Source organism: Drosophila mauritiana, chromosome 2R (assembly GCF_004382145.1).
Source record: "Drosophila mauritiana strain mau12 chromosome 2R, ASM438214v1, whole genome shotgun sequence".
NCBI lineage: Eukaryota > Metazoa > Arthropoda > Insecta > Diptera > Drosophilidae > Drosophila > Drosophila mauritiana.
The window spans coordinates 9843454-9870892 of record NC_046668.1 but is presented as its reverse complement, the minus strand read 5'-3'; the positions used below and the strand labels follow the sequence as shown (position 1 = coordinate 9870892).

The following is a 27439-nucleotide window of genomic DNA, read 5'->3' as shown; positions in this document are numbered from 1 at the left end:
CATACTTTTGTTTTAAAAAAAACAATTACAATTACAAATCATACTGACTAATTTCAGTCAGAACTAAATGAGAGCTATTTTCAAAGGGCAAATTAGGGATTTAGTATTTGGCTAGCAACTCACTTTGGCAAAACAGAGCCATCAAAAGCCACAACAGCCATTACAAATGTTTTCGCGCCCCCATTCGATTAAGTCATCCGTGGCAGGTGTATTCCGAGCTTAGATCCTTTGCTATCCAAGTGGGGGACAAGTGGAGCTCCGCGGTGGCCAAGCCCCAAAACTAAAAAATCTGACTGTGGCAGCGACGCCGACGCGACTGCGACGCCGACCGCGACGGCGACCGCGGCAGAGAGTATATCAGTTACAGTCGCAGCGTTGGCAACGCTTATTTGCGCTCGAGCAGCGAACGTGGTAGCACAGCTTTTTGAACACTACAGCACTACAGTACAAACTGCGAGAGAAAGAAAAGCGGCAGTTTCGAAAATCCAAAGAAAGGAAATCGAGTTCGGAGCGGTTAGTTTAATTGGCGATAATAATAATAATAATAACAAAATCGAGTTATTGCACGTTGCGCTTTCCAATTTCGAATGGAAATCTGAAAATATTGTAGCCCAGTGAAGAAAATAAGTCAGTCGGGTGAAATTCAATTGACAACAAACGCCGCTTTCCGCCCATATTCGACTCCGTGTGGTCAAGTGGCAGACAATTGTGCAACCTCAAGACTCTTAACCTTAACAATTATATTTCGGCCACAAAAACTATTGGCACAATTCAGTTCGATTCGAGTGCGCGCTAACTCACTTTTACCCGCAGCAAAAAGCAATAGGGCAAAAAGCACGCTTTGAAAACGAAAGCAAAGCACAAGTTCGCATCGAAACCCCCCACGCTTGCCAAAAATCTCGAGTGGCAGCCCCCAGAAGACAGTAGACCGCAGCCAGAAGACCGAAGACAGAAGACAGCAAAATGGTCGAGAAAACAGGTGAGTGATTGGCGATTGGAGGCTGGAGAATGCGAACTATGCGTGTGCGTGTGTGCGAAGGTTAATTGCGAGCAAAATTGGGGGCGAGAGTGCGGCAAATTGTTATGGTTTTGTGCGAAAGTTAATCCCACTCTTTCGGGGCTTTCCTCTTTCGCTTGAAAAATATAAGAAACAAATGTGGGTGTATAATTTCCAAAACTATTTTCCAAAATCGTTTGCAATTTCCTAATGCGTTTGTATTAATCCTTATGTTATCTTACATTAAATTAAGATGATTAAAACTAAACCATAAAATTTGTAATGAAGACAGTTTTCTTAAAAAATCAACTTTTAATTTAATTAAGCACGCATTTTGTTTATTGGAAAATAACTCCCCTCTTTGGATTTCACTTTCGAAGCAAACAAACAGTAACCCAAAATTTGCCTTAAATTAATCATTCCTTCACAATTAATCAACGTTAATAAGCCATCGAAAGATGTTTTGATAAATCATCTTTTTTCATTTTTTTTTTTTTTTTTTGGGTGGTTGGGCGAATCAAAGCGTAGCGCGCCTGTCGATAACGATAACGAGATGATTGGTTTTCAATAATTTCTCTGGCGCAGCATGAGAAAGACAGCAAATTAGCCCCGAGTTATTTTTTTATAGTTAGACGTAGTTTTTTGTTGCTTTGATTTAGCTTCCGTGGCGATTGATGATGATTTCTGTAACTGAAAGTTTGCATGACAGAAAAGCCTCGAAAGAAAAAAAGATAGATAGGAGAAAACTTAGCCAGGTAAACAACAGCGGAAACTCCGGTCGAGGCAATCTATGCGATGATGGTGTTGATGACTCCCCAACGAAAGCAATAAAACCACACCGAACCGAGTCAAGTCAAGTGAATGAACTGAAGAAAAGCAGCCTAAGAGCCAAATAAATAGGAACTTATATTTGTGCCAATTAATTAAAAACCTAATTGCATTATCTGTTTGCTAAGCAAAATTAAAGCCCATCTCTGGCGTCATTTTCGCCGCCTGTTCCGCCGATATCGTTGTGATAATGGCCATAATATTTACCTGGCACTGAATACTCATTTGCCAGCCAAGAATTCTCGGTTCCAGCTAATTAATGTCAACGCCTGAGCATCTATTTGATCAAGTGCTTAAACACAGGGCTCAATATTTGATTTGGATATTAAATACGTTCACTTAACTTGGCTCGAGTGGAACTTTTAGACCAGTAAGCGTTTAAAAATAGTCGAGTGAGGTGCGTGAGAAATTTGCGGCCCTTTGGCGCTGAAATTCTGCAAATTATAGTACAAACGTGTGGCTAATTTGATATCCCTCTTTCGCTTAACGTCGTCTTCCCCGCCTCATAATTCAATGCGTTGTCATCTTGGACCAACATCACTTTATATACACATATATATATATATATATATAGATAGACTTCCACCTGACGTTAGTAGCTGCGGAATCGCAGATATAAAATTACAGTAATAATCGTGCGCGGAGTTGACATGACATCACGGTGAAATTGGCATTCAAAACAGTAGCACACTTAAGGCCAGGAAGTGGTTTTGGTACGACCGCAGAACATTTAGCACAGTGAGTGCACTAACATCCCCACAAACTTAATTCCAGCCAAGCGAGCTCAGTTCTCAATGGAAGATCAACTTGTTTGTTAATCGGATAGCTTATAATTAAGATAATAAGCTGCCATTGAGATGCACAGTAGCGAAGATGTTCGCTTCCCATGGAAAGTTTTTGATTCACGTAACGTTCAATTAAATTTACGGAATTCTGGGTACAATAATTAAAATGTTCATATATCTGTAGATTTAATGTAGAATTGACTGTGTGCCAACCAAAAATTTAGTCCGCTTGGGTATACAAATTGCCTCCTTTGCTAATTTAAAAAGCAATCCGAAAGAAATACAACTTTGTTGCCTTTTAAAAAGCCATCGATTATCTGCCTGAAAAACAGCCTTTCAGTCTCCCGATTTTCCCTATCGTGTCGTCTTAAATTATCGCCATTAATTGACAAACTTCCAAAGTTAGTCATAAACCACAAACCCCAATAAATTGCCTCTGATTTATGGTGCATTGTAAACGAGTTAAGCGACATAAATTCGCTTGGAGCAAAAGCCCATAAAGATTATAAGTGAGTTTGAACGTACTCCTCCCGCACAGCAAACGAGCAAACGAAAACTGAATAGTCCCTGCCCATCTGACTAATTAATTTATAACGATTTTAATAGCCAGCGAACAGGTTTCGATCTTTCACGCGACTGTTATTAATAAAATCATCACCTTGCCGAACAAAAGTGCCCAAGAGTTGCGCAAAGCCGAAATTAATAATCCGATTAAATTGATTAATTGTTGTAGACGAAAAAATGGATTGAAAACAATATGCCAGAACCTTTTGTTTTGCACTTACAGATGCGAAATTAATGCCCTGTGCTTTGGCATTAACTTCAGATGAGCGACAATAACATAATTTTGCATTTGTGGTTAAGGAATAACACTTGTAAATTTACACAACCCAATAAACATTACTTAAGACACTCCCTTTTAGTCCTTTGTTCACTTCTCTTTGCTTAATGCGTTCCAAACAAAGTCTTAAAAATTCACTAATTTATTCAACTTTCTTGTCGATTATAATTGCACACGTGTCCAAGTGACGTCAGTCCAGAAAATTACCACTTGATACGCCCCAAAAAACTATCATAAGCCATTAAGCTAGTTCGGGAGAATCCCTTATGCCATTCAGCCATTTTCTTCAGTTCCCATCCCATTTTGAATGATTGGGAAACATATGAGCAGAAATGGCCATAAATTAGGAAACTTATGCCAAAATTGCGTGCCAGGATGAAATTAATGAGTTCGGGGGTACGCAAAACGAGGTGAGAAAAGGCGACAGGCGATGACATTGCTCATGTTCTAATAATACGCAGATAAGTCATGGGCCAACCCAACCCCAGTTCGCCAATCAACATAACCAGCCAAGTGATTCGGGGCCAGGACTTGGGAGCGGCTTCCGAAGAGCCAAGCCTTTGACTTGGCCTCTATGGTATTCATGGGCACGTGTGCTCCACCACTAGCCCACACTTTGATTTTCGCTTCAGCCAAGGTTGGACACAAGAGGCACTGAGAGAAAAGTGTACTCGCAAACGCTGGTTCATACAATAAATAGCTGCTCATATGAAAAAGGGCAATCCTATCGTTAAAAGCAAATGGTGTTATTCGGAATTATTATATGATAGTTTTACCAGATACTAGATACCATAGAAAATACGTTCCCTTCAGGAATCTACCCCCCATATCTCTCAGTGTCTGCTCAGGCTGTGAGCACATTGGCAACAAACAGAACAGGTGGAAGACCATGTCGAGCGGACATCCGCGGCAACATCGAGTTTATGGGGAAATGCAACGCCACTTTACCCGGGGGCCGAACATGCACTTGACTGTCCAGGCCAACTTGGCATAGATTCCGATTCGGACACAATGTAGATTACTATATTTGGGTCTGGGACCTCAACGATTCCCAGTGCCCCGGTGCCACTAATAACACCGTAATTATATGCAGGCTAGCCACCTCAAACCGTAGATGGGGATCCAAAACCGTCTGGCTATCTGGGAGCAGCCAGCTCACCTGACTCACCTGGTATCTTATCGTTCAGCAATTCAGTCAGTTCAGGCAATAGCCATAAATCGTTGGACTGAAAGTACTTGGCAGAAAGCACTTGGCAGCGAATTGAAGATGATATCTCGCACATTGCGAAATAGTTGAATACTTCGGGGCCACTTAAATCGTGGGGAAGGTTCTGAAAAGGCGAAAGTGAAATTTCTCAGTGGTAGGAAATGTGGCCACTACAGATCGTGATTTATCAGGCCTGCCAGATAAGAACGATTCTTTAGCCCATGGGGTTGGGAAAAGCGCAGCGACCTTGACATTATAATGGAATTTGTGGGTTTCAGCGGCATAACGAATTCTCTATGCCCTTATTTTAAGATCGGCTGGGCGAATAAAAGTTTCAGATCAAAGTTTGCAGGTTTATTGTAATAAGCATATACCGGTTATAAAACCATATAAAATATTTAGTAAGTGAGACTTTCAAGGAGCATGGCTTAATGGCTTAAATTTTAAGAACACTAACTTCCAAATATTTTTTAAAAATATTACTTAGCATTTCGATTCTTGAAAAGAGTATGAGGCACTTGAAAATCAGTCGACAAGCGATTTCAATCACTTCCAGCACGAATAATAAATTTTCACCGTTTTTTGTTCGTAAACTTTTTATTTTTCATGTTTGTTGTTTTCAAACACGGAAGCAGAAGAGAAAGAAAACAAAGTGACAGAAAGCCCGAAACGAAGCCACGCTTTACCTGCTTTGAATTTCAAATTTCCGCCTGGCATTGCAAAAAAAATCTCAAACGGGACGAAGCGATCAAAACGAAATGTGTGGTAAAGATGCATACAAGTGGTATTTAAGAATACATTTTGGTATGTGGGTCAGGCGATTCCCGGCCAACTTCTTGATGGCCCAAAAGACGCCAGAACGATTTAGGATCTTAAATATTATTACGCATACGGCGGGAATTTTGCGATTCTATGATATAGAAATTTAATGTTTAATGTACGCGTACTTGGCGCTTGTTTATGTTTCCATTTGCGATAGCGAAGCAAGATTACTTTTGATGTGTTCCCCGCCATTAATTAATTTCGTGTCGATGGCAATGCCAATGACAATGTCGTGTTCTGATTGATGGGCTGGAAAAATTGATGAAGTGGTCCCAAGATCTCGAGTTTATTTAGAACACACCTTTTAGGCATTTACTTAGAATTCAACGAGCGATAGCGAGCTTAACTTTTCCCACTAATTAAATTAATTACCATTCATTATGAACAATATCAAATTGTATTCGACAAATTAAAGGCGAAATTAACAGAGATAAATCTTCATTTCGCAAATGTATCTCGGCTGGCCTTGCTGACGGATTGTTTTTATGTCTATTTGGTTTTTTGCTTAAGCACACACAAAATCCAGCCGAAAGCCTCGACGTCGTCACGCCCTCACCTTCCAATTGATGACTATTGTGTGTAATTGTTGTTATTATGATTTTTTTCCATTTTGTTAATACAATTTTTAATGTGTTATTGTGGCCGGCCCAAGTTATTTTCTTCAGACCACTTTCAATGGCAAAATCAAGATGTGTGTTGTTGAGCATTAGCCGAAATCTCCCAAGGATTTGACAAGAAGGCCTACGAAGGTTGTTAAGGCCCAAAGCAAATCGCACACACGGGCCATTTAGATTAAGTTGGGCAAACGTCAGAGATAAGGTTTATTTTCAGGTAGCAGCCACTACTTTATCTTTATGGAGACCTGTTGCGTTAGTTGGCTTCCTGAAAGCAGCCCCAAGATATAAAGCCCATCAATTATAGAACTGATTGCAGGCGTTAGTCAGCCCCCAAAGATGTTCCTTTTTGTAGAATTCGTCCCAAACTTACTGCCAATCTGAGTGTCAACTAAACTGGCTAACAGCGTTCGAGCCAAGTGCCACGTCCCAATACCTTAATGAAAGCCCCACAAATTGCTTATTAATGATGCCGGGGTTACATTGAACTTGAGTCTCAATCTTCAATTCAATTGCCATGATTAATATCTGGCAGATGAAGTTATTAATTTCCCCTGCTCGCCGCATTGATTGATTGTCAAACGGAGACGCTCAGTTCGGCAATAATTTGTGTTTGTTCGTCCCACAATGATCGTGTAATTATGTTTGACATTTCGTTATCTTTAATTAAATTCAATTTACATTTGTTTTGTCTCGGCAAATTAACATACAGAGAACACACCACACCGCCTGAATCAAACAAACATTCGATGCGAATAGACCATAAATTTTGCACTCTTATGCTAATTGAGTTTTGGCCAATTGCGATTCTTGTCAACAGGTCGATCTGGTTTCATTTTCCAATCTTATTTACGAACTTGTGTGGGCGTACCAGCGCCCACCAGTGCGTCGCGACTATCGTATTTCACTTGATAAAATGGTTATGGCTTCTAATATTCTCTAATGGCCACTTCCTGGGCTTAAAATATTTAGATCGAAATAGTGATAACTGATTTCTTAAATTTACTGTCACTTTTAAAGGCAGTTAGACACCACATAAGTCCTCGCTTGTATCGCTCAGTATCAGTTAGTATTTCTGTTTCGATAAAAAGTGACGCCAAAAATATCACTAGTTACTGTGTCAGCTCAAGTTATTTATGGGTTTCCTGGCATTTTGGTCGGGGGAATTCCTCGGGGATCTCCGCTCATTCAGATCACGTTGTCCTGCATCTGGCTGGCCATTTGATATTTTCACCCAATGTACTCCAATTGAATTTTAAGAGCGTTGTGCAGTTTTCAATCGTTTTTTGAATTTTTTGAACCGATGCCAGTGGCAAAACCCCACTGTTTGCTGACACCGAGATGTTTATGGGGTTTTCCTTGCCACTGCCACTATCGCTGGCATTCAGAGTCATGGGACGCCAGATAATTGCCGTATTAAGTGAAGTGTGCGAACCTGGCGATAACATCGCCTTATCAGCTGAAAAAGAGGCGTTGTGTGTTCATCACTTAATGTGATGTTTTGGTCGAGTGGCAGGCCATAAAAAAATGTCTATTTAAATGCGGCTTAAGTAACAGGGTTAGTAGCCATTTTTTTTGGCTCCGTTGATAAGCTGCACTTATTTAAAATTTTATTTTAAATTAAAAGGCATGCATCATGCTTATAAATAGTTTTATGGGCAGTGCAATCGCAGTGAGGGCTACTTTCGCAAATATTTGCTAGGACAATTAATTAACACCCACTCATTAGCACCCAACGACGCCTGGCACGGGCAATAATGACAAATGAAAGGCTTTTGTCAGGAAGCAAACACCAGAGTGCTATTAAACAAATTAATTAATCAATCGATGCAAATTGTTTGAACAGACGGTGCAAGGCGTAAATAGTTTGAACAAAGGGTAAACAATGTGAAGCGTGAATTATGCTACTTAGGCATTTTTCAATGCACTTCGCTTTGTTTATATAAAGCCAGCTTAGGCATTTCAACCAAATGAGGTGTGAAATTTCACTAGAACTTATTTGACGTAATTGCGCAAAACGTGCAGATTTACAAGCTTGTTTATATTGCCTACAACGTCACATAAAAACGTCGAATACCTTATATTTTCAGTTGCCTTGTGCAAACTGCAATTAAATTTTTAATTAAATACAAAAACATATTTGAGTTTGCTGCAAATTCGAAAAAAAAGATATGACATTAATTAGATTCTAATTAGCTTGCTGATTTTTCCCCAGTGGTTGCGTTTATTTGTTTCTGAGCTTTCCGTTGCGACTTTATTGACTAAGAATTGCATTAAACCGACAATAAGCTGACAAAAAGTAATAATTAATAATGATTTGGCATGCGCTGCGCAAGTATCAATCAACTGTTTTTGCGATCTCTGACTTCGGTGATTCGTTGCGATTACTAATCTGTTTGGTCTGTATTTTCCATTTGCAGAAATGTCGAAATTCGTTGGCGTTGCCGACATAACCGAGAACAAGAAAATCTGGCGCATGCTGCTCGGCGAACTGGTGGGCACATTTTTCTTGATCTTCGTCGGCGTTGGCAGCACGACGAGCGGAAGTGTACCACAAATCGCATTCACCTTTGGCTTGACGGTGGCCACCATCGCCCAGGTAACTATAACTATACGCACATAAATTGCAGCTAGGATGGACCGAAGTCGGTCGGAAGCTCAAAAATCGAAGCTCAACAGGGCGTATGATTAATTTTTAGGCCAGACTTACTAAAATTTCCATTAAAATGACAATGCTTTAAAGTTGTTAGTTTTAAATTCGTTATGTTTGTGCCATTTTCAAAAACAAATTCAAAATCCTAATAACATTTTCATAAGTTTTTCTTGTGTAACTTGGGTCCACCCTAACAAGTCCAATACAGATCATTCGTACAAAGAGAACGCATCGAGCTGCAGATTCGAGATTTGAGATCTGCTGGCCAAGTCGGAGATTTCAGGCCAGAAGTCGGCGGTGCGTGCGCCGATCGGCGGACATTTTCAAGGACACGCCACCGCCGCGTTACACTTTCGGCTCATTCACAAACGCAGCGTTTTTGGCCAAGAGACATTGGCATTTAAAAGCGACAACATCGCGGGCCCGCCATATATAAAAAAAAGAAGAAAAAAAAACCAAATGGCCAGCGAATGCAGCTCGAGCTTGCCGGTTGCCGCTCAAAACACAGAACTAAAAACTCAGAACTCAAAACTCAAGACTGCGTGCGAATGTAATTTAGAAAATTGACAGATTTACAAACGCACACTCGCAGTGCGGATAATAAATGCGCGCTCGCAGCAAAAGCGTCTGCGCTGGCAATTAACATTAATCAACACGCAAAATATGCAATTAGATTATTATGCGTTTAATTACGCTATGCTGTGCCTTAGCATTTAAAGCAATCTGTGCTTTGCATTCGATTCATTCGATTTATGGCACTACAAAAGTCAAGCTCAACGGACCGAATCCATCAAGAACACGAAAAGGCTTCTATGGGCTTCTATTTTTAGATTCCTGTCTCATTAGTTTGGGCAGTATGAATGGGAAATTCTTCGATTTGATTTTCATTTTTGCATGACTATTAATCATCGCAAGTGGTAATTTGAAGAACAACTATCTGTATTAAACGAGCTCTACCTAAGAAGGTCGATTACTTGTGCTACATAATCTAACCAAGTAAAAAGTATCCATTTCTTTGCGCCCCACGTTGGGCGCTAGATATATTTCTGCATGCTGGTCTTACATGTCGTATGACTAATATGGCTTGGCCAACTGAAAGCGCTTACGACTGAAAAGTTGCAAGTTAATAATCATATTGAAAGCGTTGATAATTTGCACAATGAAATCAAGTAGCAATATTGGCAGCATAATGGATGCTTGTTTCTGTCATTTTCCCGCGGAAAACACGAAAACATTTGCAACACATTCGTTATTAGTGGCAAATTAGTTGCCCGTCGCCTGCCGAATCACGTGAACAGATCAGTCATGTGCTTGCCACAAGCGGCAGACTTTTCAGCCTTTCCACATTACCATGACTTGCAGTGGCGATCGATTGGCTGCGCTCGAGCCCAAGAAAAGCCCCGGTATTCATATGCATTGCCAATTTCGCCAGCAGGTGTGACGACAATGCTCGTTCGTCATCGCCATCCTTATCGCCATCGCCGAACCCAAAGGCCCTGCCAAAGGTGCTCAATGGAGCAAGACGCGTGGCGTCAAATTGGAAAACGTGCTAATTGCCGGCGATCGAGCGCCGTGGAATGGCTAGTCCAGTAATGGTGCTAGAAATAAGTCAAGAAATACGATATTACAAGGCATCTGCTTGGGCTATTGAGTTACCCCTCGAGATCGGCACTTCAAATGCAAATCTCTAGAAGATCCACATTTGTATGCAGTTTGCATGCGGCGATCGCTCGAAAGGCGGCAAAGAGGAAGTAAATCAAAGAAAATGAAATTTAATGCAGCTGAAAGAGCTTAGAGAAAATGGCAAACAACAATTGTGTACGTGCATGGAAAAATTCATATTAACCGATTTGAATGTGGGTTGTAAATTGTCATGTCATGTTAACCGATTGTTATCGAAAATTCAGCTAGAGGGATTGGCTTTTATTAGGGGCTTCAATTAAACACATGGTTTTAGTATAGGAAAATTACTTGCTGCTGATATTAAAGCGTAATTTTACAGAATAAATACTAACAAACGAAGTACCGACAATTGTTTAATGGTATCATCAGTAATGAAATTAAGTTCTGAATTAAATGCATAGTTCAATGAAGTTTATTCTTAACATGCCCATTATTTGGCTTTAATTATGCAAACGTAGTTAAGCCAAATAAACAAAAGAAAAACAAGTTAACTTGGTGCGTGCAACGTTCACGTTTTTGTTTTCAATTCGCGATCGCGATCGCAATCGAATCGAGTTGGTTGAACAAACTTCGACTTCGACTTTGGCTTTGGCCCGATGCGAACTTGAATTGAATTGGCCAACAAGCAGAACACAACAACAATCGCCAAAATGCCGCTGAAAAGCAGAACGAAACAAACAAGTTAGCATTCGATTTTCAGCTGAAAAGCCATAAAATATGATTTAAGCGTAAATGTCGAGCTTCGGTTTCCACTGCACATGCGTAAGCCAATCGATCTCTATATCGTATGTGTACATATATATATATATATCGCGATCGGGGGAAGAGTCTTGCCAGACTTTTTGTAGCCAATGGAAAACATTGAGAGCACGGAGTGCTGACACAAAATAATGAAATAGTGGTCAATTCATATAGGATTATATTTATATTCCGAAATAATGTTATATCCCAATATATCTTATACTAATTTCCTCTATAAACCATGTGGTATATGTCAGAATTCAAAAACTACTATTAACTTAAAAGAGATAAATATTTTTGTTTTATATTTCAATAGATTTTTCGCAAATAAAATAGAGATTGGCAGAACATGCGTTATCGTTCATGGTAGTTTTCCCGTTGAATGTTCGGATATCCACACAATTTCCATCTTTTGTCGGTTCACCCTCAGCCCAACTCAAAAAATTGGCCTTCGATCCTTTGGTCACAGACACGAATTCACTTTCGTTGAACTGACTGGTCACGTCGATCCAGTAGCGATTCAGGCCATTAAGTTGGTTATTGAATCCATCCAATTCCTCCTGACTTTGCAGACTGGCCAGATGGCCACCCATTTTGTGGCATTTATCCAAAGCATCGTGCCAGTTTAGCTTTTGTTCCTTCTCGATGTAGTAGTAATTGTTTCCCAGTAGTTGAAAAGTGTCGTTTTTTTCCAGTTTTCTGCCCATTGGTGTACCGCGTGTCAGCTGTAGTTGCGAAGTATTTTGCTTTTCCAGCTGCAAGTTCATTGAAGTGCCAAAATTGTCCAGTCTTCGGTCATTTAGGGCTATTCTCGCTATTGCAACAGCTGATTCACAGGCTTCAATCCTTCGTTGCAAGGTGCCCAGGTTCGCCATGCAGGGATTCAAGACCCCGTAGCAATATGCAGCACATTGGGAATCGCATTCATCGCCCTGGGAAGATATGTGTATGCAAATTTTTAGCATTTCCAAACTACTTCTCTACTCCACTTACTTTGCAGGCTGCTGAAAAACTTGAAGCCAGGCACAACGAAAGTACCAAGAATATAATAGATTTTTGCATTGCTGCGACTCTGAGATCTTTTAAAACCTAGTGGCAAAAACAGACTGACTTAAATGCATCGAAACCGAAAATATTAGAAAGCAATCCAAGAAAGAAACAGAAAATCTGACGCTGCATGATAAGAGATTGGTACTATGAACGCCTTATCGCTCTGCACAGCATGTGGGTATAGTTAACTGCATACACAGAAAAATATAATGCCAAGTGTCATAAAAATGAAAAATATATTTTAAAATTTTGAATTAGTTTGGCAGGAGTCGCTTAGAACTAAAAAGTCATATAGCGTAATTAACCCATTCGAAATGCGTAATAAACTCGCAGCGTAATCACATAGGCCTAACTCGATTAGAGCCATATTTCATCGATGAATCACGTCTAAGTTCAGTCAGTCCGTCATTCGCGGTTTTCACACGCAGCCGGTCCGTCCGTCGATCGCGATTGCTTTCGTTGCATATATTAAATTTAATTATGGGTTTCGGGCTCGACAATAAATTTGATTAATTTCACGACTCTTCGATGTGTGCAGCTAAGACGAGTGGAGGCATTGAGTCGAGAACAATAGGCCTAAACCATTGTGGCTAAAAACTTTAGATCCAAGCGATTAGGTCAGGCTGAGTGGCAGCAGCAAAGGCGGCAACTTAGTATTACAGACGAAGTCGAAATTGCGCTGCACGCATGCGCATAACCAAAATGTCAAGAAGTTGTTCGAGTTGTAGTGGCTGCTCGGATTTGTGGCCTATTGCCGCCGTTTGGGCCGCAAAACGCGACTCGAACTTGCTCTTGGCGGCATTTGTAATTAGCGTTTTGTGGCCGAACAGCCAACACACTTGGATTTTTTTCTTTTTTTTTTGCGCATTTATTAATTAAACGCAAAGCGACGCACGACATTGGCCGTGCGGCCAATGCGAACTGCGAACCGCGAAATCCATATCGAAATCGAATTCGTATCACCAAAACGTAGAGAAACACGGCTGGAAAGAGATATCAAACATAGAAGCCTGCACATCGACCTTGAGCAGTGCGTTTCGGGCTCCATTCATAACACTTGATCCAATCCAATCCAATCCAATACGTTGCGATGCGATGCGATTTCCATTTAAGTGGTTCCATGTGATCTCTTCACGGGCAATGACTCAACAGAACCCCGAATCACTTTTACTTTCCAGCCAGCTCGACCTGAACTTTGCAGACACGCTAAACACAATAAATGCACTCGAGTGCATCTCACGTCTGACAAATTGCTTGTATCCGCTGGCAGTTCGATATGCAACGATATTGTGCAATGGAAAATTCGGAAAATCGCACAATCAGCTTCATGGCAAAGGGCAAACTTCGAGCGAAGATGGTTAAGATGTTGCGTTGTCAACTCGACATTTGCAAGCCCCGATGCAGCTGGAGATAGGCCATTATCTTCATTATGTTTGACTGGACCTTAACCTCCTTGACTTGGGCTTCTAAGAAACTTAAAGTTAATAAATTTAATTTGATCTTTATACTTTAATAATCAGCGTTGATTGCTTTTTTGTTGGCCAAACCTCACTCATAAACATAAATATATTCCTAAATATCCCTTTATTTTGTTCTCCACAGGGCTTGGGTCACCTCAGTGGCTGTCACATTAACCCGGCGGTCACCCTTGGATTCCTGATCGTTGGAGAGATCAGCATTCTGAAGGCTGCCTTTTACATCATCGTCCAATGCGTGGGCGCCATTGCTGGAGCGGCTGTGATCAAGGTGGCACTCGATGGAGTGGCTGGTGGCGACCTGGGCGTGTCCTCCTTTGATCCCTCCCTGAACTGTGCACAGGCGGTGCTCATCGAGGCGCTGATCACCTTTATTTTGGTTTTCGTGGTCAAGGCTGTTTCGGATCCTGGACGCCAGGATATCAAGGGATCAGCGCCACTGGCTGTTGGCTTGGCCATCGCCGCTGGCCATTTGTGTGCAGTGAGTACGAAGTGAGGGAGTTCTCCGACTGGAGGTTAATAAGTGTACCATTTACAGATCAAACTGAGCGGTGCCAGCATGAATCCCGCCCGATCCTTTGGTCCCGCCGTAGTGCAGGGCGTCTGGACCTATCACTGGGTTTACTGGGTGGGTCCCATTGCCGGCGGCCTGCTGGCCGGAATCATCTACAGGTTAATCTTCAAGGTACGCAAGGGCGATGATGAGACCGACTCGTACGACTTCTAGAGAGTGGCCGAATACCATATATGTATTTTTGTAAATGTCCGCACCTGCTTTCCATTCCCATCACACATTCGCTTTCCATTAAATCAGGTTCACATCGAATTCGTTTGCCGAAATTTCTCGTAGTTTAGGTTTGCTCCACCATCACAACCAAGCTGAATTTTCAACGCAATTGTAACATTTTATTTTTTAAACAATAAGAAAGCAAATGTCTCGTTTAGTTGTACCGCGAAGCCAGCACTTTAAAATATGCAATATTGTATTTGAGTAATTTTAAGCTAAATTATATGCACATCATCATTACGCGAATCGAAGGAAAACTGTATTGAAGCTTAACTAAATTGTACTGGGAAATCACTTTCCAAACTGGCGAACAGGTGGATTACCCACGCTGTTGATCGCCACTTGCTGAGCACCTGCGAATTGTATTATGACTATGTGTAATAAAAAAATATAAAGAAAATACAAATGTTCATTTTTGTCTGAATGTCCTGGGGCTTCACTCATTGTCATCAGTTACTATTTATCATTATGACTATTTTTACTTGTACGCCGTTCTTAAAGCAACTAGTATACATTTAATTAAACTAAGTCCAGAAATCCAGAATTTCATGCTAGCATTTGGGCTTACCAATACATCACAGGCAATCATTTGGTGACATTAATACTAATTATGAAGTTTAGACCTATGCTGCTTTCGGAATTAAACTAATTCGGGAAATTGAGTATAGTTTTCCGTGATTTGGAAGGAGAGCATTCAATGGAAATCGCTTGGTTTTGCAATATAAGTATAAAGCGGGCGTTTAGCCGAGTCCTGGGTTTCTTTCTGTGCGGATGCTAATGTATACATTTCAGCTTAAGAAGGGCTGTACCCCATTTCAAGGTCATGAATCATTGTGGTCACTAGATGCCCTCAGAATCCCTGTAATGGCTTGGTTCGCATTTTCAATCCTTTGCATACTACTGATGATGTACTGCGTGCTCACACAAACATAACTTGGATCTCGATACGTGTATTAATTAGGATATTAAGGTATTTTGGTTCTCTTTTTGTGTTTTTATTTCTTTAAATATTCCACCGGTATTTTAAACTGTTATTTATTTTCAGGTTTGATTTTAGCATCATGGATGAAAAGGATGTTTCACTATGCCATTACCATTTACGATCATTAAAAGAACACAAAATATTTTGACATGGTTTTATTAACAATAAAATATTCTTAATAAGTATTGTATTAATGAATACGGGCTGGCCCTATATGAAAAGTTTTTGCACATTAAAAACAACATTCTTTGACTTTTTATTTATTTATTTGGGTTAATATTTGGCTTTCCATTTGAATTTACTTATTTTCTACATATAGAAATGTATGTTACACGCAGGTAGCCGAGAAACAAACCTTTTTTCTTTTTAATAAGGAATTTTAAAATGTCAATGCCTAACACTAGAGGGCGCTAAAAGCAGCATAATGTAAAATTATTCTACCGAATTTTGTAATTGTTTTCTTCCTGCAGGTAATAGTACCGCCGAAATAAAACTTTTTTACTCTTCTTACATCACAATTTTATTTCCAACCATAATTTTCAACTACTCTTACTCACTTAATTTGCTATACGCCAGTTTATAAAGACGAAAAGTCGAATTATAAAGTGTTACAAGGTAGGTTGCGCATGCGTGCTTACCAACCCGCAAGTAATTGCAGCGATCCAAAATGTCATTTTAGCCTTAAATTCTGATAAGCATTTTCCGAACCCACTGCTCAAAATATTCAGCGTGCTTGCTCAACCGCTCATTTTGTAGCATTATTTGAGCATCTAAAGCCTCTGTGTCGATTGGTTTCTGTTATCATGAAACTCTTTATGCTCTTTGGTAGCTAAAGACTAGCTAAACATCGAAGCTGGGGATTTGTTTTAGTATTTTAGCTAATCAGCTTCCGTAAACACCGCTCGCTAAAAAATGTATTGCGGCAAAGTAATTTCACTGTTTTGGTTCTGTTTTCTGTTGGGAGGCATTTGGGCTCAGGATGTTATACCAGAGCCACCAGAAGATGTTAGGCCAACGGAGCCCACGACAACAACAACAACATATGCCACAAGAACTTCTACAACAAAATCCACGACAACTACAACAACGGAACACACCACAACCACTACAACAACGGAACAGATCAGGACTTCAACCACACAAAGGCCTCCCTTTGAACAACCCACTCGGACAACCGAGATTCCTGGGGTGTGGATGCAACCGCTAGAAAGATGCTTTCTGAGAAATCAGATGGAGTATAATACTTGTAAGTGCGATGGGAATTCCGGCGAGATGATGAAGGGGGACGGACCTTGGGTGAATCACATTTCATCTGTTTGCTTTTCAATTTGCAGGCTGGCCAGTCCCACCGAGGGCCGCTTGTTATCGCTGCTGCTACTACTACGACAGCCATATCACCGAATGTAGTAAGCTTCACCAAGGGCCTTGTGTGCGGTATGATTATAGCAAACTGAAAGTACACGTAAATTGGAAGCAAGTATTGTAAAAAGAAATTAAGCAGGAACAGAAATAAAATGCATAAAATGAAATGCTGTTGTGCAACCAGTTATTATATAGGTTGAGCATTTTAAAAGCACAAGACTTGTATTCACTATTGGGATTGTTAATCGGTCAAATTTGAAATTCTCAAAAATATATATTTTTGCAAAGGGCAGAGCACCGGAAATAAAACATTTTTTGGTTTGGTTAGCAATATTTGTACTTACTTTTCAAATTCATTTATTTACTCAACCAAACATTTTTAAGTGCCAGCATCTTGTTTTTATGAAATTACTTGGCGTTGGGTTTTTCTGTCTTCTACTGTTCTGTTATCAGCCCTCACCTTTTGCGTGTGGGTCGGTTGTATGTCATTGTGTTAATGACTGCAGCTCTGTAGCTAAAACCCAAGCACAAGCTACTCAGTTTCAGTACGCGATTCAATCCGCTCACGTCAACACAGCACGCTTAAAATGAAGTCCGCTATTATTTGCGTGTTCTTCATCGCGACTGCAACGTGGGCTCAGGATACAAAGCCAGAAGTTCCCATCTATCCACCTCCGCCTTCTATAACAAGGACGACCACAGAAGCACCTGTAACGAACACTTTAACAGAGGAGCCAACAGAAGAGTCCTTGACAACTACAACAACTGAGACCACAACTACAGCAGTAGAACCCTCCACAACTACAACGACAGAAACCACCACAGCTTCCACAACACAAGGGGATCCAATATATCCGACTTACGGACCTCCCTACGTGCGACCCTCGACCTCAGGGATACCTTCATATTCTCCCACAAACCCCTGGATCTGGAACAATGGCAATCCGGCAGTAAAATGTTATCTGCGAAATCAGCAGGAGTACAGAAGTAATTGTTATGGTATGTATGGTAAAGTATCAAATGCATCATTTGTGTAATTTTCAAATTGCAGGAGTGGGTTGGCATCCGATGACAATTTGTTACCGCTGCTGCTACTACGATTATAACAGAATCGCCGGATGCAGTAAAGTTCACCGAGGACGCTGTTCGTGGTATGATTATGCTCGATGGATATCTCCGAATTTATATGTGTATTAAATAATAACTTTAGAAGTTGTCCTAACATTGAAATTAAATATAAACTGTACATTTCTCTAATAAAAGAATTGTTATGCATCAGTTGTCGAACAAATAAAAGGTTTTAATAATTTATTCTCGAAAACTTAAGACAAAGTTAATAAAATAACACGTTTAAATACATTTTCATACTTATTAATTAATGTTGAAATATGGCTTAAATTGCTATGAAATATTAATTACTATATACATAAATTAAGCAATTTTTACTAGAATAGTTATAGCGTACGAACGTGCCAAATCGCATATGTATATATTTATAGTTAGCTAAGACACTAACCCTGACAAAAACTTGGTTTGTCCACCAAACTCTAGATGGCGTTAAAAAGAGCCATGGAGTAATTCGGAAATCTAATCGAATCAACGTTTAATTATGTATGTTTTGCATTTTCGAAGAAGATTTCCCATTTTCTTCTATTTGCTAAATAGGTCATATTAACTGGAGTAAAACCGCTTATAGAAACAATAATGTCCTCAGATCGGAATATTGTTAGAGGCGTGATTCTGCAACATTTTTCTTTTATGTATTTTTGCAAATTAAACTCAGAAGCCAAACAATGTTTATATCAATTATTAAAGAATCCTAGCTAATCCAAAGTATAGACATTGCCCAAATTGAGGAAGCAATCCTTGAGATGCTGTTGGCTCTCGCAGAAGTCGGGAAAAGGAGGGGCCAGAACTTCATACATAATCCTGATAAGATCAATAAACTTGGCCAGCGCCTTGGAGTATTCCCCTGTTTCGTACAGCCTCTTGGCTGTGCGCGTCATCATCTCGGTATCCTGCATTACCTTTAGGCCCTTCAGGATGTTGGTTATCTCGCCACAGGTGACACACTTGACCATGAAGTCGTTGCAGCTGGGTGGCACTTCAATTACCGCGGAGCAATTGTTCGGTGCATCGCAGCGGAAACGAATCACATCCCGAGGAAGATCATCAAACTTGGGCCAATTATCAATACAGGCATCACAAGAACATTCGAACCAGTAGAGCTCCTTTAAACGCGCCTGGCGCTCGGAGCGCTCGTCCTGGGTGTACATCGGTCCGTAGTTCTCATTAATCGGTAATCCTGCTTCGATGGGTCGAACACTGTTGATATGAATGGTGGTGCCGCGGAAGTATCGCACCACGCCAGGATCACAAGAGTGGTTGAACAGGGCCAGAGTGGGATAGATGGCGCCGCCTATGAAGATGGACTTCTCCCGTCCCGAGGAGCTAAACTTATGGAGCTCTGCCACCTCGTGGGTGTTGAACTGGATGAACTGCAGACTGCGCAGCACCAGGGAGCAAATGATTGATACCTCATCAGGCTTGGGCTCCGATCCAAAATAACCCCCTGCCCGAAGACAATGGGTTAGGAAACGGGCCATCAGGACGTGCTGAAAGAAGTTGGATGGCTGACGTTCACCCTGATGCCTCTCCAGTTGAGCCACTCTTCGGAAGTCATCCTTGGGCAGGCTAAAAAAAAATTAAATTAAGGAATAGGTTTATTTAAACGTAGGATTTTAAATAAATAAACACACCTGATTAGCTGCTCAGGGGTCAGCTGCTCATCAATAGTGGGTTTCAACTTGAGGAAGTAATCCAAGGGCTTGCTGGCAATGATCCTCAAAGCGATGTGATTGTTAATGGATGCACCCGATCTCCAGATAATGGGCACTATCCCACACTCGTACTTGTGATACTTCTTAGAGGCCTCCTCGCGACATTGCTCCGAACAATATAGTACATCAGCGCATCGGGGACAGGCCACAGGAACCACAGTTCTGGACAAAATGGAAGGTTTTAAATAATTTTAGGTACTGACGGATGTTGGTATACCTCATGAAGCAGTTCTCGCAGTGCGTTTTGGCAAACTTCTCCAGCAACACAGAGACAAAAGGTCGCTCCACTAAGAGCTCCTCGCCTGGCTTTACATCGGCTGAGGCTCTGGCAAACCGACCCTCCTGTCGATTGCTATCAATTCTCACCAGAGGACTCACGAACTCATTCTCCAGCTTAACTGGCTTGGCCAGATCCAAAGCTATCTTCTGCTTTTGCTGCTTGGCCTCCTGCTTGGCAGTGCGTGGATCGTTTTGCAGCATCTTAATCATGGTCATGGCATCCAAGTTCAGCTTAGCACGCTTGTCAGAGGCCAGTGTGGAGTGATCCATGGCGGTGATGCACTTTCTTTGGTGAAAATTATGTGGTTATGGGATACGTTTTAAAAGCTAACAAGTCTCACTTGAATGAATCAATTGTGTGGGGATAATCCTTCAGGGCCATGTAGCAACGGGCCTGTCGTTCGTACAGCTTATAGATCAAATCTTTGGGATAACTTAAATCTAGGGCTCTTTTTATATCAATCAGGCACTCTCTGGAAGCGTATATGTATATTGGAATTGTATAAATGAAATTCTTAAATTCTTATAAATAAATTTTCCTAAACTACTTACTGATATTTCTGCATGTGATACAAGGTAGCTGAGCGATTGGCCAAAACAACACGTATCTCCGCCACTGAAAAAAAACCAAAAACGTTTATTTAACATAAATAAATTAATAAGAAAGCGCTAACCACTCACCATTTTCACTGGGCAGAGCCACATAGCTTCTGGTATAGAGCACCATGGCCTCTAGCCACTTCTTGGCCTTAAATGCAGCGGTGGCCCGCTCTTTGATCTCCGCCGCCAGAAAAGCGTTCTTTCCGCCGAACTCCTGGTTCACCACCAGGTTGGCATCCCCCGCCTGCACCCAGGGCAACTTTTCCACATAGGCCACGCGCTCCTCATCGCTCTTGCACGCTGATAACTTGGCTATGTCCGACTCGCAATTTGGACCAGCCTGATCCTTGAGCTTCAGATAGTATTCGGCAAAGAAGCCTGTCTTCTGGCTAAGTGGAGTTTTCATTTTAGCTATATTTTTCACCTTTAAATTATGCAAGTTTATGGACTTTCAGAATTATTTCTGTACTCTCGGCAAGAATACTGCAGATGAACTGAATGGGTATATCGGGAAAATTCGACTACAGCGTGTGGTATAAAGACAGCATTTTTGGGGACTTTATTTTTAGAAGAAGAGAGTGTGCCAAAGAGAAATTGAGAATGCGGCGAAAAATGATGAGAGCAGAGAACGCCCGCGTTTGTTTACTAACAAAGTTGTTGGGTTGGGATGAATTTACCGAACAAGGAAAATCATTTATGATTAATTAGAAATCATACTAAAATGGGCAACTAAATGGGCAAGAAAATTGCTAAGTGCCAAGTGAGATTTTTGGCAACAGCGGGTTGTTCGCCTCTTTAGCTCAGTGGCAGAGCACTGGTCTTGTAAACCAGGGGTCGTGAGTTCAATCCTCACAGGAGGCAGATGGAAATCTGAATCTTTAACTTCGTTCGTACCTCTCCTTTATTTTGTTGTTTTTGTAGATTTCGTAGATCAAGCCTTCATACATAATGAATTAACTGCTATTTTTTTAGTACCGATAATAAGAACCACTTAAATTTAATTTAAATAAGTAAAACAATTTGGTAAGGCGCAAGAAATGGATGTACTAACGAAGAAACAAAAATTATATTTTCAAGAAACTATATATATTTACATCTTTTTTATATTTAGTATATGTTAACTTTAATATACTCCAACTATATTCTAAAACAACATTCTTCTAATCTATTTCTTAAACGAAAAATTGTATTCAACAATTATAGTATTAGCATACCAAATATATAGCAAAAACATAAATAGCAACGTAAAATTAATCAAAAAAAGCCAGTAGGTTTTCATAATTGCCTCCTGTGAGGATTGAACTCACGACCCCTGGTTTACAAGACCAGTGCTCTGCCACTGAGCTAAAGAGGCTTGAGCAAGGCGGCTGGCAAAAGTGTTACTTGAACCAAGAGGCGTGCGCTAGCATTGTTGTTGTCTGCTAACGATTGCTTGGCGCGGGTAGTTCAAAAAGTTGTAATTATAATTGCCGAGTACTTTGAGAAATTAGCTCCATGACAATGGAAATGAATGTTTCCCTTATCTGGCATCGCGGCACTTGAGGGAACATCCACCTGCTATACTTCTATGGCTAATGAAGACAAGAGGAAGTTCAAAGAGAGTTGCGGGTGTGCAACTTCGAGCCGCAATTTGTTATGGGTAAATTGAGAAGAATTGACGTGGGAAGTGGTAGATGCAACACAGAATTGTGTCACTGGGCTGCAACTGAACTTCACTGCACATTTGCCCAAGACACAACTGTACTTCGATGTTCAAAAATGTTTCCCATATCAAATTACCTTTGCTAAGCCCTTTGGCATTTAAACTGTATGCAAATGCGTTAAAGAAAAGGTGAAATGCGTAAATTACAGTGTCAACATTACAACGCCCACTTTGGTAAAAATTCGAACCGCTTTTTTCGGGGTGTCCCGCCGTGAAAATTCATTATGTGCAAAGGAAAGCGAAACCCAATACCTATGGTAAGGGTGCACATTATGCTATACAAGTATGCAAATTTCTTTAAGCTGTTGAATAGCGCCCCGCTTTTGACTTTGCGCATTTGTAACCCCTTTTTTAAAGAGATCCCTCTCTCTGAGTTAAGCGATTCCAGGCAGCAGTGTTGTAAAGTACACATTTATGGATGACAACTGGACATGACAGCTCGTACATCTCGTCTCTGTCATCAATCATCAATCATGGCGGAATGAAGGGGTGGTCTATGTCTGTGTCTATGTCAAAAACAATGTAATCATCAGGGCTTACAGCGGATCGGCAGCTGTCACTTGTACGCACAGCGGCTTGTAGTACAGTAGAGCCACTCAAAGGATGCCCCGTGTGGTCCTGATTGAACATTGTCAATAGTCGTAATCGCAATGTTTATGGGCTGTCATCCCAGGCGCAAAATATTTATCACTCTACGAGAGTTGCATCCTCGAAGTTGCAACCCCTAATCATCCCGTCATAGTGGCACTGCATTTCTGGATTTTTCAATGCATTTCGAATCGCTTTCGTCCAGTTTTTGACCCTGGTTTGCCCCTGCAACTGGCCAATGCGAATGCAAATTCATGCGGAATAAATGATGCATCCCCCCAACTCCCTTCTTTGTTAAGAGCCGCCCGTTAATTACAGTGTATTTTGTTATTTCCTCTTCCCTAGCCCAACTTTTTTATTCTTTATGCCTCTCGGTCGCTCACACATATATGTTTTATCAAACTTCCGTTGCATTTGCGTTTTTTGTTTGTTTTTATACCCTTCTATGGGGTTCATTGTCGCCAAACACTTTTGGGAGAACATGCAGTTTGTTTGCCATCATCTCCTTTTACACATTCAATATTTGTCAATTGTTTGTTAATACCAGCTATTGACTCGAAAATTGATTTTTGATGGCATTGCTTTACATTATGACGACTTCTAATAAAGATACTTATTGATAAGTACAATACATTTTCCATTCAATAAAGTAAGTTTTGAAAGATTTTTCACAATAAGAATTTACAAAATTAAGCAAATGATAAATTGATATTTCCAAAGGGTATTCAACCCATCGGCTTACATAAACTAAACACTCTTTTGCATTGTGCCTTTGAGTTTTTTATTTTGCAATATACTAAACTTCCGTTTCGCATTTTGTATGTCTGCTTTTGTTAACTTTGTGCATTTGTCTGAGTTTTGTTTTCAGGTATTCATGTCAACTTGATTTGCACTGAAAACTCACAGCCCGTTCGCAGACAACAATCAAATAAAACCGAAATTAATTGCAGCAACTAAATTGTGTTTAAGCCAGGCTGAGCACCTTCCTGCCTCAGTTTGTCACCAGAAAAAAAAAAACGCTGCTAAAATAATTAAAAACCATTTTTCTCTCCTAAGCCACATGCATTTCAATTGCCGTCAAATGTCATTTGGTGGGCGACGCATTTGGCTGTTGACATTTGGAAAACGTCATAAATAATTTATAACAGACTTTTGCATTTTGGCCATTGTCTGGATTTTTTGGATCTTGTACTTGATTGCCAGCTGGGGCTTATTCGTTGTTTATGTGCTAAGTTGGTTTTTATGCAAATTAAAGTGTGCCACTTAATTAATTTTGAACGATCGGATAAGCATTTAAATAAATTAAGGTCCAAAGTGATCGGAATCAAGTTGCTTTCGGCCGATATACAACTTTTGGCTGATTTGTAATATTATTATACCCTTTATTCGTTGGGCTAAAGGGTATAATATATTCGTTGATATTATGCATTCGCACTGAGGTGGGATTCCAATTACAAGGGACGCGCAACAGCTTTGAAAAATGTTTTGATTCCTTTTAATTTTAGTATTTTTCTTAGTAAGTTCTATATAGGATAGCGTATATCCTAATTTTGAAATTTATCCTTTGCACTCTAACTATCTGAGTAATGGGTATCTTATAGTCGAGGATCTGGACCATTTCATTTTTTCTTGTCTCATCTTAGAGTTTAATGATTTTAGTGAAGGTAAATCACACCGAAGACCCTGCTTCAACAAATTTGTGACAATAAAGTCAATGCTGACTTAAAGATTAGATGGAAATAAAATATTGATTTAGCTTTGTATATCTGGGAAACGTGTTTGAACATTGTATTTCAATTAAATTTCAATTCTTCCCTAACGATGAAGTGAATATATAAAGAAATTTTTCAATATTTTTCTGTCAACAAATAGCAATTGTGTGATTGAAATCGGCATGGCACACATTCACTCACATTTTCAATCAACACTCATTGATTTGGGGTTTTTCAAATGTGCCTTTCATTGTACTTTTTCCTGAGCCGTCACTTGTCCATCAACGGAAGGAATCAAATTTCAATTAAATACTCTGCTTGAATTTTCATTCAACTCTTTCGGCTGCACTTCAATGGAAGTACAAACATTTTCTTTGCGAGAATTTTCTTCCCAGTGATTTCTGACTTCTTTATGCGTTTCCCGATCAACCAATAACCCCCTTCACCACATGAGTTCCCCTCTTTCTTCGCTGAAAATGTCGCTAGGGTCAATGGAAGTGCACAAAAAGCCTTAATTCAATTTGAGTTCCATTAGCGTAAACGCATTGCGTGGAAAACTCTTCAGACCGAAATCAGTTCAAATTAATTAAAAACTAAAAATAATAAAAAATAGACGAAAAGAAAGCAAAACACGAACCAAAATGCACTGCAATGTGTGTGTTTACAAAGGCAAACAATGGAAAGTGCTTCAGCTCAAGTGGAAAACAAAAGCTAAATGAAATGAATTTTCAAGCCGATGAGGGGGTTGAAAATCCGGCGTCGGCGGCGGCAGCTGGCCAAAAGGGAATGGGAAAAAGGGGGAGAGCGGCAAAGGCACGTGGCGCATGCGCAGGATCTCGACTTAGGTCGGGATCATAAGCTGTTACATCCAGCAGCCGTTCGTAATACAGTTACAACCTGAGATTGATTGGTGCGAGGGGTTGAGGATGCGAAGTGACAGACTGTGACGAATTGCCTCGAGCGGGAATCCCTCTACAACCCCCACCCCCTTGGTTATATGCAGTTTTTTGCTTTATCTGCGATCCTTTTTGGGATGCTAATGACGACGGTGCCATTGATGTAATGTCCTTTGCCTGTCAGCGCGTATTAGCCTCATATTTCTCTCTGGCGTCTCTTTTTTCTGCAATTTTACACTAAATCAGGCAATTTTTTACCCAATTTTTTTGTGCCCATTGTTAGCCTGACACTTTTCGGATTGATTGGTAACAAAAAACAGAGACGGGGAGTATTAGTCAGCTTAATGCCTATAGCAAATCCTTTTTGCGGTTTAGCTGTGCTCGTTTTAATGCGATTTGTTGGCAATTTGGGCACCTTGGGTAATTTTAGGCAATTTATCTATCCCCCGACACATTAAGAGCAGCTGTTAAAATTTTACAACTCAGCACGCGACAGTTGCTCGTCTTTTCCTGGCCCGATCCTGCTGTGCGTGAGTGTGTGTAAGATCTTCGATTTTAGGGTCAACATATGGAACCTAATCGATCGTAGTTTCTGGGTAAAAGTGCCGACCCGAACCGCAGTTGATTTTACGGCTGGTACCGGAGCGCAAAGATCGTTGATCCATTTTGCACGCACTGCTGCCTCGAAACTGAAATCGAACTGCACTCAACACAAGCCGTATATATGTGCAGTGTGTATCTCGCAGATGCGTGGTAATCAAAATGATGATGTGAAAATATTTGCTCATCAAGCATGTCGACTGGGCTTTCAGGGAGGCCCTAATGGCTCCATCTTGGCAACAGGTGAACAGGCTGCCGAATTTTCTTTCTTTTGACCCTAATTGTCATGGGCCACTGAAGCGCAGCGCCCAAGAGCCGATCTTAATGTTGATTATCCGCTGAATGTGTGTAATTTTTGTGAAATTAATATCCGGTCGGCCTGACCTTGTGCCTCCATCTCCAATTCACTCCACCTTTCCACTGCCATTTCTCTTAATTGCCTTTGAAAGCATTTATCAGCTCGATGACAGCAATGGAACAAGAACGAGAGCAGCTCCAACTGTGTCAACATATGTTCTTGTTCTGCGACAGCTATCTTTTGTGTTCTTCGAGCAGATACAAAGATATTGTACCCGTACGATGCAAGCCAAGCTCTCACCCAGCGGTTGAAATTCGCTTCTGGGACGCGCTAAAAACGCGGGCCTCTTTAGCTCAGTGGCAGAGCACTGGTCTTGTAAACCAGGGGTCGTGAGTTCAATCCTCACAGGAGGCATCCAATTGCTCCAGGTAGCACTGGGGTTGCGTGGGAGTTCCACTTTTTTGGAAGCTCTGTGAACTGTGATCTGCATGTGAAAATAATATAAATAGGATGATTTTAAGACATTTATAGATATGAAGCCTACTACGATTAAGCCTGGTTGAAACCAAACTTAAAACCAATTGATTTACTAATATGTTAAGTAACTTTAATAACTGCGTGGATTGTCGATTTCAAGTCATTGAGGGCAACCTATAAGATAGATATCTGCCTTTTTATGCACACGGATATTGAGTTCACCTTTAAGATACATAATGTTTTGTTAACCCCATGCTCTAGTCTTATATAAAACCATAATAAAAGTACCTCACAGGAAACTATGTTTTAATGGGGTTGCGTAATAGTAACCCTTAGTTTAAACCTTCTTCTTCTTCTGTTAACATTTCATTTCCCTGCGCAATGTGCGCACTAAATTAGCGCGTTGCCCTAAATCGAGAGCACCTGTCACCTGTGCCAGGACTTTTAGGCGCTCCAAAAACGCGATCTAGTTCCGCTCCCATTGCTCTTTAGCTGGTGAGACAATTTATGTCGTCTCGCGATCTTGGAAATGCTCCATGGAAACATGGAAAAAACGAGGATCGGCAGTGGAAAGTGCGTCCAGGTAGTGCGACGCAATGTTTTCTTTATGATGGCATAAA

At 40.7% G+C, this 27439-nt stretch overlaps 5 protein-coding genes and 3 non-coding genes across 10 annotated transcripts; 5 read left to right on the top strand and 3 right to left on the bottom strand.

The window, feature by feature from the left end:
- The first annotated feature begins 380 nt into the window (after window positions 1-380).
- On the top strand, window positions 381-14889 carry LOC117137055 (aquaporin). Of its 3 annotated transcripts, none has more exons than XM_033298265.1 (4): window positions 381-979; window positions 8515-8693; window positions 13824-14177; window positions 14235-14889. In XM_033298265.1, the coding sequence occupies exons 1-4, from the start codon at window positions 964-966 to the stop codon at window positions 14421-14423; spliced, it is 738 nt and encodes a 245-aa protein (XP_033154156.1). In that variant the 5' UTR covers window positions 381-963; the 3' UTR covers window positions 14424-14889. The 3 variants fall into 3 exon arrangements, with proteins under 3 accessions (XP_033154156.1, XP_033154158.1, XP_033154157.1); XM_033298267.1 differs by lacking the exon at window positions 381-979 and adding an exon at window positions 2197-2222; XM_033298266.1 differs by lacking the exon at window positions 381-979 and adding an exon at window positions 5280-5423.
- LOC117137056 (accessory gland protein Acp29AB) lies at window positions 11450-12277 on the bottom strand. The gene is made up of 2 exons (XM_033298268.1): window positions 12165-12277; window positions 11450-12103 (listed from the first exon to the last, which is right to left on the bottom strand). The coding sequence occupies exons 1-2, from the start codon at window positions 12231-12233 to the stop codon at window positions 11474-11476; spliced, it is 699 nt and encodes a 232-aa protein (XP_033154159.1). The 5' UTR covers window positions 12234-12277; the 3' UTR covers window positions 11450-11473.
- Window positions 14890-16345: 1456 nt separating the features above from the next.
- Window positions 16346-17000, top strand: LOC117137719 (coiled-coil domain-containing protein 80). Its single transcript, XM_033299291.1, has 2 exons — window positions 16346-16711; window positions 16800-17000. Exons 1-2 carry the CDS (start codon window positions 16378-16380, stop codon window positions 16949-16951), a joined length of 486 nt encoding a protein of 161 aa, XP_033155182.1. The 5' UTR covers window positions 16346-16377; the 3' UTR covers window positions 16952-17000.
- A 361-nt stretch (window positions 17001-17361) lies between these two features.
- On the top strand, window positions 17362-18133 carry LOC117137717 (salivary glue protein Sgs-3). Its single transcript, XM_033299290.1, has 2 exons — window positions 17362-17826; window positions 17879-18133. Exons 1-2 carry the CDS (start codon window positions 17415-17417, stop codon window positions 18022-18024), a joined length of 558 nt encoding a protein of 185 aa, XP_033155181.1. The 5' UTR covers window positions 17362-17414; the 3' UTR covers window positions 18025-18133.
- Window positions 18134-18565: 432 nt separating this feature from the next.
- LOC117137716 (SET and MYND domain-containing protein 4) lies at window positions 18566-21053 on the bottom strand. The gene is made up of 6 exons (XM_033299289.1): window positions 20628-21053; window positions 20499-20562; window positions 20288-20419; window positions 19885-20232; window positions 19587-19829; window positions 18566-19521 (listed from the first exon to the last, which is right to left on the bottom strand). Exons 1-6 carry the CDS (start codon window positions 20950-20952, stop codon window positions 18651-18653), a joined length of 1983 nt encoding a protein of 660 aa, XP_033155180.1. The 5' UTR covers window positions 20953-21053; the 3' UTR covers window positions 18566-18650.
- A 282-nt stretch (window positions 21054-21335) lies between these two features.
- Trnat-ugu lies at window positions 21336-21407 on the top strand. Its single transcript has one exon. It is a non-coding gene; the product is annotated as a tRNA-Thr (tRNA).
- A 421-nt stretch (window positions 21408-21828) lies between these two features.
- Window positions 21829-21900, bottom strand: Trnat-ugu. Its single transcript has one exon. It is a non-coding gene; the product is annotated as a tRNA-Thr (tRNA).
- A 4784-nt stretch (window positions 21901-26684) lies between these two features.
- On the top strand, window positions 26685-26756 carry Trnat-ugu. The gene has a single exon. It is a non-coding gene; the product is annotated as a tRNA-Thr (tRNA).
- The last annotated feature ends 683 nt before the right edge of the window (window positions 26757-27439 follow it).

Excerpts from the sequence above, each read along its gene's own strand:
- LOC117137055 (XM_033298265.1), top strand. Across the intron at positions 8,694-13,823 it reads CGGTGGCCACCATCGCCCAG|GGCTTGGGTCACCTCAGTGG; the intron begins GTAACTATAACT and ends TGTTCTCCACAG. Across the intron at positions 14,178-14,234 it reads CCGCTGGCCATTTGTGTGCA|ATCAAACTGAGCGGTGCCAG; the intron begins GTGAGTACGAAG and ends TACCATTTACAG.
- LOC117137056 (XM_033298268.1), bottom strand. The coding sequence starts at position 12,233 with ATGCAAAAATCTATTATATTCTTGGTACTTTCGTTGTGCCTGGCTTCA. Across the intron at positions 12,104-12,164 it reads GTTTTTCAGCAGCCTGCAAA|GGCGATGAATGCGATTCCCA; the intron begins GTAAGTGGAGTA and ends ATATCTTCCCAG.
- LOC117137719 (XM_033299291.1), top strand. The coding sequence starts at position 16,378 with ATGTATTGCGGCAAAGTAATTTCACTGTTTTGGTTCTGTTTTCTGTTG. Across the intron at positions 16,712-16,799 it reads TCAGATGGAGTATAATACTT|GCTGGCCAGTCCCACCGAGG; the intron begins GTAAGTGCGATG and ends TTCAATTTGCAG.
- LOC117137717 (XM_033299290.1), top strand. The coding sequence starts at position 17,415 with ATGAAGTCCGCTATTATTTGCGTGTTCTTCATCGCGACTGCAACGTGG. Across the intron at positions 17,827-17,878 it reads GTACAGAAGTAATTGTTATG|GAGTGGGTTGGCATCCGATG; the intron begins GTATGTATGGTA and ends TTCAAATTGCAG.
- LOC117137716 (XM_033299289.1), bottom strand. The coding sequence starts at position 20,952 with ATGAAAACTCCACTTAGCCAGAAGACAGGCTTCTTTGCCGAATACTAT. Across the intron at positions 20,420-20,498 it reads TATCACATGCAGAAATATCA|AGAGTGCCTGATTGATATAA; the intron begins GTAAGTAGTTTA and ends ATACGCTTCCAG. Across the intron at positions 20,233-20,287 it reads CACACAATTGATTCATTCAA|AAAGTGCATCACCGCCATGG; the intron begins GTGAGACTTGTT and ends TTTTCACCAAAG.